This window comes from Misgurnus anguillicaudatus, chromosome 18 (genome assembly GCF_027580225.2).
Source record: "Misgurnus anguillicaudatus chromosome 18, ASM2758022v2, whole genome shotgun sequence".
Taxonomy (NCBI): domain Eukaryota; kingdom Metazoa; phylum Chordata; class Actinopteri; order Cypriniformes; family Cobitidae; genus Misgurnus; species Misgurnus anguillicaudatus.
Genome location: NC_073354.2, coordinates 28,740,543 through 28,756,884, shown reverse-complemented (window position 1 = coordinate 28,756,884; position 16,342 = coordinate 28,740,543). Strand labels below are relative to the sequence as shown.

The 16,342-nt window shown below is 37.5% G+C and overlaps 1 protein-coding gene across 17 annotated transcripts in view; it reads right to left on the bottom strand.

The window, feature by feature from the left end:
* Positions 1–16,342, bottom strand: part of adgrg6 (adhesion G protein-coupled receptor G6) — a 66,975-nt gene that overhangs the window by 39,962 nt on the left and 10,671 nt on the right. For 15 of the 17 annotated variants that reach the window (XM_073856249.1, XM_073856252.1, XM_073856254.1 and 12 more), the window contains exons 3-4: positions 11,355–11,702; positions 3,196–3,816 (exon numbers count right to left, since the gene is read on the bottom strand). In XM_073856249.1, the coding sequence (XP_073712350.1) occupies positions 3,196–3,816; positions 11,355–11,702 (969 nt within the window). The remainder of the gene's footprint in view (positions 1–3,195; positions 3,817–11,354; positions 11,703–16,342) is intronic. The other 2 variants (XM_073856250.1, XM_073856264.1) reach the window with 2 other exon arrangements.

The window sequence follows — 16,342 nt, the reverse complement described above, 5'->3', positions numbered from 1 at the left end:
AAAATGTTTGTCATAATTGTGCTGCTTTTTCTCATTTATAATTGAACTATTGTTAGAAAAGGGCTGGATGAATGAATACAGTGTGGACAGTGTTGGGAGTAACGCATTACAAAATATAATATATTACAGTAATATATTAGTTTTTGCTGTAACGCAGTAATATAACGCATTACTAATAAAATTTTGGTAATATTTTACTCGTTACGGTCTTAGTAACGAGCGCGTTACAACAATGCATTTCAAAATTAGACTGTGTTATTTTAATTTTTTTATTTTTGACCAATCCGCGCGACCAGCATCCACACATGAAAAAGCTGCATGTAATAGTTATGGCTGCGTCCCAAACCGCATACTTCTATACTATATAGTGGGCGAAAATCACTACTTCTCGTACTCTTTGCCTACTATATAGTATGGAAGTAGGCGGTTTGAGACGCAGCGTATGTCTGTTTCCACGTGCTGTATGCAACATGTTAATTTTTACTTTAACTTTGTATTTGAAATGCGATTTGGACGCGGTGCGCATCAAATATAGACATGTGGAAGTCCGCGGCCGTAAGCATTGACTAAAGTGGTCGCAATCAGGTCCGGTAGCGCCGCACACGCATAATTTTGCGAATAAGAGCACTAAGTTAAAGCAACAGAAAGTTTCTATCGGTCTCCTGTGCTGCTTGAACCTCAGAAGTAAAGAGACTTTTAGAAATCTTGCCAGTAAAATCTATATCACACCAGCAATGACAAGGTAAGCTTTGCTATGATTACAGTGCTAGGCTATTCCTATGCTATCTACAGTTTTATTACAAACAGCAACCTAAACTACAACATAACATTAGTGAAGACTTAAACATGGTTATCTAAATATAATTTAGTACATTTAAACATCACTGTTTAAAGTTTTACAAGCCTTTGTATGGGAGCCTATATTCATTGTTTGGCAAAAGCAGTGTTCCTCTGTTTGTCTGTGTTTTATTAAGCAATTATATGTTAGCCTACATGTAATCCTTATATTGGACTGAAATGAGCTGTATTCCTTGAGGCCTGATCCTCCAATAGCACTTTTTGATAAGTTGTGTCAATCCAGTGCATGCCAGGTTTGTGCTGTGAATCTGAATTAAGAGTGATCACTTAAGAATAGAAATGAAAAGAGGTTGCGTGTCTTGCCATGTTATTAGGCTATAGGTTGCATTATAGTGGGCTCTATTGTGTTTGGTATGTGTACCATAATTTACCAGACTTTTACCAGATCATTTGTCTGTGTTTTTGATTCTGACAGTGATTGTTACTGTATTTTGCCATAAATCTTCACTTTGCCTATTCAAAGCTCGAGGGCCAACACATAACTTCTAGATTTATAAGCAGCAACAAACTACATTTTAACATTTTATAATGCTTTCGATGAAAGTAACTCAAAAGTAATGCAAAAGTAGTGTAACTCATTACAGTTCAGAGACAGTAATATTGTAATGTAACTAATTACTTTCAAATGACAGTAATTTGTAATATATAATGTATTACACTTTGGAAGTAACTTGCCCAACACTGAGTGTGGATACCTGTCTATTATAGACAGATATATAAACAATATCCACTTTAATTATATAGACAAAATAGTATTGAAATATTTGCCTGCAAAGTGTTACAACAAACCCCCTGCCTGTTACAATTAACCCCATCTATGGGATAAGTTGTATCGTTTGCACTTCTGTCACGTCTGGTGTAATTGTCCAAGAACGGTAAGTACTAGAAACAAACTTCAAATGTTCATTTGTAGCAGAGATGTGTGTGTTGCTTGTGTTAAAATATAATTAATCAAACTCAAATATTTTTTGAATGATTGAGCCAAAACCAAAAAGCGTTAGGTTGTGCCCTGCTCTCCCCTATATAGTGTGACCTCTCTTGGCACGAAACACATCTTGAGCTTTTTTGAGGAGACTGAAGTCCTGAAGTCATTCGATTAGAATTAGAAATTAGGATTTAATTTCAAAATTAAGAGTTCCTGCAGCTGGCTGCTATTGCTCAGGCGGAAGGGGAGTTTACCCTAAATACTTGACACTTCAGCTTATACGTTTATACAGTTTTTAATACTACATACACATTTCATGTATTTTCTGGTTGTGTTCTAATAAAGAGACTGAGAAATAATTATATATGATCACTATAACATTGCAAAAACAACAAATCTAATGGTAGCATGGTGGCTTAAGACTTTTGCACAGTACTGTATATTACATCATTGATTAAAACTGCAATCCGTAATGAACGAAAATCAGTTATTAAGCAAATACTTGTTTAAAACTGTTCCTTACCTTTACCTGATTCACAACGAAAAGCTAACAATAATGATTTGTAATTTAATCGGCTGGGTTTTTGTCAATTTTTTGCGTCATTTCGTCACATTCGTAAACAGAATGTGTATGCTACCATTATATTTTAGCTTGTTCAACATTTGCTTAGAATTTAAACTAGTCAACTAAATGGTGTTGTTTAGTGTGCAAGGTGTTAAACGACGATCATACTGGGAATATCATGCAAACATGTTAACATGCAAAGCACAATGCAGAAAATCCTCAATTCTCAAATGCATGTCACATTACTTAGCAAGTTATTATCGCACATTGTGTATATATATTTCATTAAAAGAGCAAATATAGACAAAACTGCCCTCATTGGGACCAAAACAAAAGGTATGCAGTCACACTAGACTTTTCTTTCCACTGACTTCTATTCATACGCATACAAATTCAGCAGACCAGACATGCAAGCTCATTCGTAAAACGTTTGCATTTCGAGGTGTTCCAAAGTTAAAGTCTGGGAAACTCTGACTCGCGAATTCGTATCATGTGAAAACGTGTGACCAATAGAGGAAAATCACAGTATTGCACAATCCTATTTTGTAAAATAATAACATAATCAACAAAAATTCAGTTTAGCAAAAAGTCACTTTAGCCCATGATATCATGTCCGGCTGCCTGCCTGTCCACAAGGGGTCTTGGTAGAAATTTTGCAAAAGTCTAGTGCACCTGCAGCTTTACTCAGTATCACCATTTCTATTTTTATCACTGTTCTGAAACAATTTCACATTGGCTCAGATGTGGTGACCTACTATGGAGTGCTAATATATGATACTGTTTTACCATCCCGATTAACTAAACCAGCATTGACACTACATGTATTTTGCTGAAACGGTATACTCACTGCAGCTGAGCGTGCTGTCAGTCTGTGTTAAACTGCCAGGAATAGTCCAAAACTGATGATCCCAGTCAAAGATGTTACCCACTGCATCACAGGTGAGAGCCGCTAACTCAGAGTGAGGCATGGCATAATTCCACAGACGAAAATTGTAAATAAAACCATCCATATTTTGGCCATCCACACTGACCGAGCTTGCCCCCTTTCCTCCAATCTGAAAGACCACTCCACCCTGAAGGGTGTAAGCCTGAGAAGCCAAACAGGTGCTGGCCCGATAGCCGCCTCCAGAGTACACAGCCACAAGGCCAGATGATTTTTCCCAGGTGAGGCAAATAAGCATCATGCTGGAGGTGATGTCCGAGCTGGTGATCAGATCATTTATCGTGCAGTAGGAACTGCCTATGAACAGCTCCATACCTCTCGCTGTCTTTTCGAATGCCAAAATGGATGTCCCAGCAGCACTGGACATGGTAAAAATGGTCTCTGTGCTCTTCTGGGCTGTCCGGGCAATCTCAAAGCACACGGTGAATGCAGTAAGTTCAGGAAGGTTGACTGAATTGGACACTCTCACTACGTTCTTGCTGGTGTTTGGGATTGTGACCTTCTGGTTCCTCAGAGTCACAGCCACTGCAAGGATGTAAAAATGACTTTATTCAGTACTATACAATGAAAATAGTTTTTGGGGAAAAATGCACCACAGTGGGTAATTATTATTGTGGGATATTATTAAATGTATTGTCTTTTTGTTCCACATGATATTTTTATGTACAGCTGCTTTACACCAGTGCAAAAGTTTAAAAAGCACTATAGAAATTAAGTCGAATTGAATATCCTATAATGCTTTTAAAACAAACTGAAATCAAATCTTTCAAATTTCAAAACTTTGTCATCTTGCGCTTCATCCCAGAATTTGGTTCATGGTGCTTCAATCCCTTTATACAAACAACAATAACATTGACTAATTTTAAATATAAATCAACTAACATGATTTGTTACATAATAATCTGGCATCACTTACCGTTGAGAAAAAGTTTAATGAAACCCTCCAAGTTTGACAGGAACATTATATTAAATAATCATAAGACAAACATACAGTCCTAAAGTTCTTTCAAACTAGACAGTCGTACTTCACTGCCCAGGTTAAAGCACTTCTTTTAAGTCACATTTGCTGACACATTTCATTTTAACAGTGCTTCAAACTTGTGGGAGTTTGTGTCTGTTGGCGTTCTCAATATGAAAAACCACAGCCAATTTGCAATGGAAAAACACACCTCTGGTTGCACTATTAAGAGTCAGTATGGCTTTTATTGATGTTCCTTGCGCTCTTATTCGTGATGAATTCATGATGAACATTCCCAGAGAGCATTAAATGATCATAAGCAAGAAATAGTTAAACATTAATGAGCTCGGTTTTAATTGTTTATTGGATATTTTTATTGGAACAGATGGCAAAACAAAGTACAAGGTCAAAATATGGGTATATTTGTACACACTGTCAGAATTTATTTTTTTCAAAATACTGTATGCGCCCCCCAGCTATAACGGAGGTTGTACCCCTTCAAAAAGTACAGTTTTAAAGGTGCAGTGTGTACTTTTTAGAATTCTCTCAACAGAAATGCAAAATAATATACAAAACTATATTATCAGAGGTGTATGAAGACCTTTTAATAATGAAACATTCATGGGCGGAAATCCCGGGGGGGTCGGGGGGACAGGACCCCCCATCTGAGGGTTGTCCCCCCTAAAATATCATTAGAATATGTGTATTAAAAATAATTTAATGATTTATAATACTTAAAATAGTTGTGTAAGAAGTGAAACAATACAAATTCAAACGGAGCAACAACAAAAAAACGTTTTAAACATTTGATTCCCCCTCCCTTGCCTCACAGTGGTTTGGTCCACTGCCCGCGCCCCTTTTACCTCACCACTGACACACAGTCCGGTGGTAGAGAAGTGTACGGAGCCGACGCGTTAATCAGCTATATACACAATACAACGTTTCCCATCACTTATCAGTTTATCCTCATATGTTTTAAAACATTTAAAAATTGACTATTTTGACATATAAACATGAACATATTTCGTTTTCTGAGAACAGAAGCAGATAAACGATCGAGAAAACATTTTTATGCATTCATGCAGAGGTGAGGCAGAGCTGAAAGTAACAAATTACATTTACTCACCTTTACTGTAACTGAGTTTTCTGTGTACTTTTACTTTGAGTAGTTTTTAAAATCTGTACTTTACTTTTACTTAAGTATGTTTAAAGTATTGTAGGCTACTTAGCTACATGTTAAATCATATCCGTTACTGAGTAAATAATAAATAAAAAAGTAAGGTGATAAAGATGCGCCACGGTCGGATGATGGATTGATGGGCGGGGGAACGCGCAAAAAGAACCATGGAGAAGGACGAGACAGGCGCGGGCTAATGCAGACCCTCAATTCAATTCTTACGAAAGAAACCCCTGGCCATTGACGCAAAGCGATTGTTTCGTTCAATTAGGGTTCATGCTCTTGAGTACGGAGTTTGAGAATTGCCGACCGGGTTTTAACCGCTAATTTGCACGATGCGTTTTTAATACATGCGCATTATCTTCCGAGGTCTAGCAGCTGCGCGTCAAGTCAAACAACTTAAGAACGTCCTCGAGAGTGCCCAGATCATTAGACATTGCAGAGAGAGAGAGAGAGAGAGAGAGATTGAAAGACACCAGGTACACAGGTCTGGGAGCTAATAAACGTGTAAAGGATGTGTATAGCCATGGCACTCATCTCATTATATGCTCATTTATGTATATAGTTTAATAACATAATGTATGTTACCAGCAATACATCAATTACAACCTTCATATAATGATTGTATTTACTAGCTGCTGACCTCATATTATTTTTGCTTCAAAAGTGCATAACTCACCTGTACAAATCATTAAATAATTCCATAAATGTTTCTTAGTTATAAAAAAGCTTTTTATTTTATTAACATTTGTTATTGCACTTTAATTGCAGAGATGTTTACAATTAAAAACATAGTTTGAGATGTACATATCCTTCCTTTGTGAACTATACTAGAAACCTCTCCCCGCTGTAAAAAAGTAACTTTAACTCTTAAAATTAAAATGACTTACTTTTTACTTGAGTAGATTTTTAGACCAGTAACTTTACTTAAGTAAAATATTATTAAAGTAACTTTACTCTTACTTAAAGGCGGAGTCCATGATGTTTGAAAGCCAATGTTGATATTTGAAATCACCTAAACAAACACGCCCCTACCCCAATAGAATCTGGACCTTCTGTTGATAGACCCGCCCTACACATACGCAACCCGGCATTTGATTTGATTTGATTGGCTATAAGTGTGTTTTGGTAGTCGGCCTGTCTTCTTTTCCAATGCGTTTTTCAAACATCGTGGACTCCGCCTTTAAGTAGAAAATTTTATTACTCTTTTAACCTCTGCATTCATATGTATTAAAATTAAATTTGCGTCCGTTCATAGAGAAAGAGAAACGTTTTCTATCTGTACCCATTTCCTTGCAAGTACAATTTTGCCTGTATTATTGGTGTCCCCTTCAAAAATTGTTCTTGAAAAAATTTATGTTTATTGTCCCCCCCAACATTTAGATGAGATTTTCGCCCCTGGAAACATTATGTTTTTATTACCTTAGAATGAGACGTTTTTATCTGCATATACCGAGGGTCCCCTTACGTGGAAGTTGCCATTTTGTGCCGCCATTTTTCTACAGAAGCCCTTAACGGACAAACTTTTTATTAAATTGTCTCTGACGATGACATGTATTACCGGTGGTGGCTACTGTAGCCCCTCTATGCGTTTCAAAAGCGAGGGAAGAGCAGCGGACTGAGCCATTGTTTTACCACTAAATTTACACACTGCACCTTTAAAGTGATACATTCTGTATTTTGACCATATTTTCTAACAGGTTTTCAAGTTGCAAGTTTAGTATTTCCTCTGAGGACATTATGGTGCTCTGTTGTAACAAGTAAACAAATCTTCGTCCACCGATTTACAAAGGCACCCTTGTTGTTTGGACAATGGGCCACAACTACCTACTGTAAAAGTGTATGAATGTTCAGGCATTCGGCTGGGGTTTTGTTTATGGAGATTTTGGTCTGAACTGATGGTCGGACACAGATAAGAAAACAGAAAATATTTAAGACATACTTAAATTCACATTATGAACGATAACGATAAAAATATAGTTTAAAAAATTGTTCTGTATGAAAGACAATACCACATTTACCACAATTATAACGGTAAAGATACATGGAGCGATATCGTTGGGATCACTTCCGGGTCGGTTTAAAACTGTATTGTTAGAAAGTTAAGTTATCGTTATCATCCAGTGGTGCGGATGCTAAAATAGTTATCGTTATAGTTGACGTTATGGTTGTCGTTAAAATGTAGGGGTGTAACAATACATCGAGATCCGATGCATCGATGCCACACTCTAAGAATGGCTAGGCCACTTTCGACCCACAATGAGCAAATATTAGACAGAACACACCACTGGGCCAAAATCGACCCAATGCTGGGTTGCTTTAAATCAACTGATGGGTTATTATACCCCCATGGTTGCATAACAACAACCCAACATTGGGTTATTTTTAACCCAGTATGTGTCCTGTCCAACATTTACCCACCACGGGCCAAAAACAACACAGCCATTCCCAGTGTGCAGCACTTGTGTAACAGCTTTATTTTTTATATTAGTTTATTTTTCAATTTCATTTTTTTTAAACTACCTCAGTAATTGTAACTATTGGACATTTTGGCTCAAAATACTGAAAGACTTTGACTGTTTCCATCATAAGCTTGACTTTATGCGACATTTTGCCCCTCATTATTCATTTTTCTTTATTTAAATAAAGTGTATTTTTGTAAATTTGTTGTTGTAAATGTTCCAATTGGGACAGAGATTGTGCCATTTTTAAAAAGTTTAATTAAAAGTTCATGTTATATATTTTGATTGCATTTGCAAATAAAAATGAAACTGCTTAACTAGGCACATAATATAAAAAATACCGTTTGGATCGAATGGTAATCGCATCAAAGAAGCGCTTGATGTATCTGCAAAAATCACATCGCTGGCTGAGAAAATCGATTTTGTATCGAATCGTGATGAACTGTCCGATTTACACCCCTATTAAAATGTGAACGACCGTTAACTCTGAAAATAAAAATTCTTAAAAAAAAAAAGACATTTTGTATGAAAACATGTAAAAATACAACAATTGCAAATTAAAATCCAAATGTATATCTTTTGTCCTAAAAGTGACTTTAGAAAATATATTGTGAAAAGGTTATTTTTTAGTCAGGAACATTTGGGATAAAATAATATTTTAAAACTTAACTGAAGTTTTATTCTAGATCCTTTATTATCTAATTATTTTTTCTAGGAATGCACGATATATCGGCCAACATATTGTTATCGGCCGATAACTGCTTATTTTTAATATTATCGGTCTGAAAGCAAAATGAGGCCGATAAATGAAAGATTGATGATGGATTATTTTGGTTTGTTGAACCACTTCACTTGCTCATTGCTGGCCATGTGAAGTTTTGATTGGTGCTTTCTGTGACATAGCACGAAGATGACACATGTTGCGGGCTTAAGAAGAGTATGCTAGTCAAGCGCAAAGACAAGATGTCCGCGGTCTGGGAGTTTTTCATTGTGAAAATAATATGAATATTTATCGGCCTATATTTAAGCAATATCGCTCGAGTAGGAGTGTGATATAGCTCTATATCATCACGGCTGTGATTAGGCCAGAGGCAATCACAGCCGTGATGATATAGAGCTATATCACACGACTCCGAGAGTGATATTGCTTTTATACAACAGTTCGACGGCACACGTTTGAAAAACGAAAACTAGAAAACAACAACGGAGATATTTTAAAAGCCTCTTTGTTTGAGAACTACTTCTTCCGCCACGGATTTGAGGGCGGCCAGAATGACAGGTAAAACTTTCGGCTGCTTTGAAGCTCATAACAACTCAATGGACGGAAAAGCCGTTACTTTATATTACCGTTTCTTGGTCACAAAGTGTAGTTTTAAGATTAGTTCAGTCGTGAATGTATATGTATTATATTTAAATCTGCAGTCGATTAGTAAAGATAGCGCCTGTTTGAACGTTTGCTTAGTGAGATTCGGTACGAATGAGAACCAAAGCATGAGCGGACTTCAGTGTTCACTCGCCCCGCTGACCACCGCCCTCTCTGGGCTACATCTCTGACAGAAATACCCTGGGTCTCATGTTGGCCTTGTTTGTTTATGATCGTCAAAATGAGATCAAATCAGCAGTATTTGGTGTCATGATCAAACTATTACTTGTTTTTTAATTCATATTTAGTGTCTTTTGTGTTGTTATTGTTTTGGCGCGAGGTAAAAGTTAATAAAACTACTTGTATAACGTTACTATTGCTTTCTCATTTATTCTTAACGTGATACGAGCACTCGATTATTATTATTAAACTTTGTTCTTGTCAGTACTATATAAAACGGTTTTTATAAGTGTCAGAGAGATGTTTTTGCATGCTGCTTGTACAAAATGCCCACCATCCCAATAACGCACAGAACATTTAACACTGCTTATAAATAACGTTATACCAGTGGCGATATCTCATAACATGTTTTAATAGTCACGTCACGATAAAGTAAATGATCAATGTCCACATTTAAAAGCTGCGGGGCTTACCTGCAGTTCCACGGTGTTTTCGCGTTCTGATGAGATATAGCTCCAGAAAAAAAACGAGTGTTTATATTCCTCTGTCCAAGTGTTAATCGTCCACACGATGTGACAAGACATTTCTCCCATTAACTTTAACGTAACATCCAATAATAACTTCCGATTGGGGATTCACAGACTGATTTATGAGCTAGTAAACTAATGAGATACACGGAGAGTGATTCAAAACAGCGCGTCTGTGTTTTTCCATTCAGAGATGAGCCTGCTTAGGACCTCCATTCACTAGGTGTCGGAATGATACGAAAGGTGAAGCGGTTACAGTGCCGATATTAGCACAATATCGCATAGCTCTTAGCCAATCAGATTCGAGAACCAGAAAGAACTGTTGTATAAATATATATATATATATATATATATATATATATATATATATATATATATATATATATATATATATCGGTTATCGGCCCCCAAATATAAAGAGTTATCGGTTATCGCTATCGGTGCATCCCTAATTTTTTCAAAATGATTTTGCATCTGAAGTAAATAGCCTACATTTTATTTTAAGGATGTTTAGATACTTTTACAAAATGTACTAATTTAAAGGAAAACACCAACGTTTTTCAATATTTTACAATGTTCTTACCTCAACTTAGATTAATTTATACATACCTATATTTTTTAAATGTGTGCACTTTTAATCTTTGACAAGCGCCTCATGAATGCGTCAGCATCCAGCCCATCCCCACTCACTCCCACGGCTCCAAACAAAAGTTTTATTTTGTGCCACCATAATTACTCGTGTAACTACACATGTAACAGTCTTTAAATAGTGAAAAGTGTTTGGTGGTTTCTAAATTCATCCCTGCCTGGAGCCATAAGAATGAATGGGGCTGGGCTAAATGCTAGCACATTCACGAGGCGCTGTACAAAGATTAAAAGTGCACGCATTGAAGAAATACTAATTCTTCTAAGTTGAGGTAAAAGTCAAATATTGAAAAACTGTGTTGATACTGATTTATGACTGATTTTGTTAAGTGTGTAGCATAATACCCTTATTAAGAGTGACAGAAAAAAATAACTTAATAAAATAATATGCTAACTAAATGTTTGAGAATATGGTCACATGAATGTAATGGGATGATACTGGTAGTATGAAAGCAAAGGCAAGTGAGCAGCTGCAGTGTGAAATAAAGCAGCAGAGTTTAGCAATGTAATCTTAATAATGTTGTTATCTGTGAGGTCTGGTGTTTTTCACTAAATCAAAATTTTACGTTCATCTGGAATGGTTATCTGCAGTTTATCGATTTTATGAACCCATAAATTACAAAACATAATCTTATATTAATGACTTTCCATCTCATAACACAGGACCTGACCCACAATAATAAACCAGATTTATAAAGCACAAAACAAATAAATAAATAAATACACTGTTCAAATCTTGGCTTAAACATACCTTGTTTGTAACTGATATGGAAGCCTTTCTTTTGGACACTAAAGTCTGAATTAAAGGCAACCTCCATAACATTTCCAGTGGAGTTGAGCGTTAATCCATTGGCTGTTAAACCGCAAAATTTGACATTGGCTGTGCCAGTTCTGATGACGACGCGGTCATAGATGCAGCCGTGCGCTTCTTCAAGATCAAAATCTAGGAAGGTGATCTGCACTATGAAGCCGGCTGGGGCCTGTATGGTCCAATTGCAGGTCTGACTGGGTGGGTAGTCGGAGGGGTAGCAGGGGGACGTAAATGACCCCATGGAGTCGGTGAGTGACACATTGCAGTTCTCGGAGCAGCTCGGTGCTACTGAAATTAAACAGGGGACATGTCACTTTAACTGGCCAGACTCGGGTAGTGGACGAACAACAAAGGCCAGGGACAGTAGAAGAAACAGATGACAGGAAGATGCGTTTAGACGCTGGGTTAGTCAGTACATCGACAGGGACAGTCAAGAAGAGAAACAGATTGCATCCAAGTGCATGGGAATGAACATTGGTCGGTGTGGGATTCCCCACATCCTCAGTGTTATATTTACAGCAATATTAGCCAAGTATATTAAGGTTAAATGTGCCTATTTTAGAAAGATTTTCATTGTACATAAAGGCTGCAAGTCAAGTATAAAGATGTAGTAACCGTAATTTCAGTAATTGTGTGAATGTACCTAACTCCAAGCCAAACTTTACTGGTTGTCAATCGTAAATACGGTAATTAAGACATGCTGTAAGCACACCTAAAGCTTTAAATAGAACTTCAAAAAGTCACAATGACATAATATAGACGCTGCACATAACATCTCCACATGATAAAAAGATGAAGAAACTGCAGTGAAAATAAAGCGAGAAGTATTGAAGAAAGTGCTAAACTAGGCTAAATACCAAGCAAACCACCATTAGCTGGCAAGGTCCTGTCTCATGGGCGGGAAGAGGGGGGTAAGTTGCCCAGTTCTAGGCAAGATATGATGAATTACATACGTATTCCCAAAATCCTTTTCAGCTCTTTTCCAGTAAAGAGAAGCAAGGCTTGAACATTGTTATTTAACCATTTGGTAGATTAATTATATATGTCTCCAACAAAATTCTGTATGATTCCCATAACTCAACTCAGCTCAAGGAAACTTTAATGCTCAGGAAATGAGCAGTTTACTTGTTCATAGACAATGGCCTCTGTTCATACAATGCAGAGAAGTATACATAAGTAAAAACCACAACACTTTTTGGCCAATTGAGCAGCGTTGAAAGTAAATTCCCACTGCAGTCCAATTAAACTTTCTCAAGTTGCAGCGGCTCGGGATGTGACCACTAAATTTGATTTACGTAAACAAACAATGCTGACAGTTACATTTCATAACAAATCCAAACAGGACATCTCAAATTGGAGAAAAATAAATTAAGAATACTTTCTTTGTGTGAAAGTAAACTTTTACACATTTACAATGAGCTCAAGAGCTTAAAAATGATATTTTATAGTACTTTTTCTCTGTGTAAACAGAAATTTTCTCTTCCAGTTATGATACTGTTGAGAACAAGGAACTGAATTTTCATGCGTGAAATGCTAAAGTGGATCGCACACCGGCCGCGCAGCTCAGCGCCGCGTTGCGCCTAGGAGAACTCGGAGGTATTGTAAACCGGAAGTGCACATTAAATAGAGCGAGCTTCGTCAGATAGCGTCTACTTCCAAATGCAAAATATACGTTAGCAGCCAATGTTAGTCGTTAATGATTTGGGACAAATATGATGTTATTTAATGTTAAACTGTGTGAGTGGCGCTGTGTGGCGCGACAGGGATTTGAACAACTTCCTGAGTCACAGCTGGGCGGCGCGGACAGGCGCCACCTGGCGGCGCCGGTGTGCGTACACTCATAGAAAACAATGTGTTACATTTTTTTTTAGAACGGCGCGGCGCTGCGCGGCGCTGAGCTGCGCGGCCGGTGTGCGATCCCCTTAAAGCTCTTAGCATGAAATATCCAACAAAGCACAATGGTTCATTATAGTGGCTATAAAGAGATGAAATCGAGTGTTGATGTAAGTTAGCTTTAAACTTTTGTGATTGTACCTCTGGTAAAAGGTAATGTACGATTTGATTTCTTTACACAGATTCCTAGTGAGAAACACTAAAATTGGGACACTTTAAAGGGACACTCTTTTTTTTGAAAATTTGCTCATTTTCCAGCTCCCCTAAAGTTAAACATTTGATCATTACGTTTTTGGAATCCATTCAGCTGATCTTTGGCACTTTTAGCATAGCTTAGCACAATCCATCGAATCCGACCAGACCATCAGCATCGCGCTAAAAAATAACCAAAGAGTTTCGATATTTTTCTTATTTAAAACTTGACTCTTCTGTAGTTACATTGTGTATTAAGACCAAAAGTTGCGATTTTCTCCGGCGGAATATTATTGCGCCTCCTGCAGCCATGTTACGACAGCAAAGTGCTTGATTATTATGCCAGAATGAAAGTATAGTTCCTAGCCATACCTGCATAGAAAATCGCAACTTTTAATTTTCCGTCGGTCTTAGCACACGATGTAACTACAGAAGAGTCAAGTTTTAAATAGGAAAAATATCCAAACTCTTTGGTTATTTTGTTTAGGTGCGATGCTAATGGATTAATCAGATTCTATGGATTGTGCTAAGCTATGCTAAAAGTGCTAGCGCCAGACTCGGAGATCGGCTGAATGGATTCCAAAACTGTGAAAATCAAATGTTTAGCTCTAGAGAGTTGGAAAATGAGTATATAATGAGTATTTCAAAAAAAAAGTGGAGTGTCCCTTTAATCCTGAGAACTCTACCCTAATGCTGCGTCAAGCGCGGGTGATTTCAATGTTAAGTCAATTTGAAGACGCATTGATGCGCGTCTGGAGGTCTCGCGGCATGAATGAGGCGTTAAGGGCGGCGCGGTAGACACGATTCGTGCTAGTTCGCGCTAATGGTGCGAATTGAGCGTCTGGCGTGGTACGCGCGGTATGCATGAATGGTGCTTTTTGTGCATTTGCGTTTGAAGCAAATTTGCGGCTGGTGCCCGAGTTAAAAATTTGAACTTCGGGCGGATTTTCGTGCCACCAGGAAGTAGTGCAGCTGGGCATAAAGCCTATTAGTGTGATATAAATTGTGAAAAGTCTGGGTCCACACAATGTTTTTTTTAAACATTTTAATTAAGCTCCTATATCAAATTACTGTTTCAAATACAAATTACTGATCAAATTATAAATAACGGTACTCTACCATCCAGCTTGGCGCTGGCGGTGCCATTACTGAGTAAGCAAAGCAACTGATTTCCAGCATGTGGGAAACTCTGTAAGACTGCTTTTCTTAGGCACAGTTGTGCGTGTGGAGCGTCCAATGCAAACCACGCAACAAAAGTCTCAAAATCCGAATGAACGGAACAGAATAAATGCGCGCGTTTTGCCTAACCCACTAATGCAAATCCACTTTTTGCCTGCACAAATTGTAATATAACGATACAAATTATAACCACTGAATTCACAAATACGTCAAATATGGTTCATTCATTCATAGTTTTTTTGTATTGGCTCATAAAATGCTTTAAACAATAAAACAAAAGTCTCAAAATCCAAATGAAGAGAACGGGATAAACGCTGGCGTCACCTGATCCACAAATGCACATTTTCCATGCGCAAATTATGATATTTGAATACAAAATCCATTTGTAAAAATTGATACACATTCATTTAAATTCTGAATTTCACATATTCAAATCTCAAGACATTTGCTTGGATAGTAAAATACATTTGTAACATGCATCAAGTTCACAGATAAATGTGCATGTATTTGTTAATTATTTTGAGTCTAATTTCAACCCATAAAAAGTTGTCACTGGGACGGCGGCACCTTTTAAAAGGTTCTACTATGTACCATTTTGGTACAGATATCTACCTTTCAGGTTCCCGTAGGCACCTTTTAGATACAAAAGCACACTTTTTGAATAGTACGTACAAATTGCCACAAGATAAAGGCATGCATGCATTGGCAAAGGCATGCACCTAAGGAAGGGAAACAGATCTTTCATCTGTGGGAACAAAGCTGAAACCATTCATTGTATTTAGGTCAGTATACTGTAGCACTGACTGAAGAGACCGGATTCATGCCTTTTTCTCACTATAGTGGGCAGTTAAAGGAACAGTATTTAGGATTGTGGCCAAAACTGGTATTGCAATAACAAAACTAGTGGCTAAAACTGGTACTGCAATCATACAACTGGTGGCCAATACACAAAATGACAACATAAACATCAGTTGAGGGCTGCAGTGACATATCAGGGACATTTTATGATTAATTGATATAAATTTCTTACATACTGCTCCTTTAACACAGAGGTTGAATTTTGAATCTTTTATAATCCGAATCTCCGAATCAAATTTCTGTTTGTGCCATGCAAACAGCACATGCTAAACAGCCATATATTGCTAGTCATGCACATCTGTACAGTTCATTAATATTCATGAGCTCAGTGTTCTGCGCCTTCTCCTGGTTCATTTTTTTTAGGATCGGATACATTACCATAAACACTAAAGCAACACACTAGCCAACAAGTGACTCAGGTCAACTGGCACAAACAAGCCTCAGTCACAACACCTGGGACAGATAATGAAGGAAAATTCACCTTTGCCCAGAAGAAAAAGAAATAAGGAAAGAAAGATCATACTTTCCTCAATCATGCCTGGGGGTTTAAACAAGCAAGGAACAGGATCGGCTTTTGACAAGTGGCCTGAGAGGCTTTCACAAAATAAAGCTGAAATCACTATTGGACAGAATCACGCTACTGGAATATCCCGCTGGTTTATAGATGTGCGCAAAGTTGTCAGTTGGGCCACGGTATAAAGCAGCACGGCCAACCATGCCACTGTGCTTGTGAGCGGCTACCAAAGCCACACCTCTGACCTGGAACAGCGTTGTGTGGCACTAAAATCCAAAGCTCTGGATCCCAT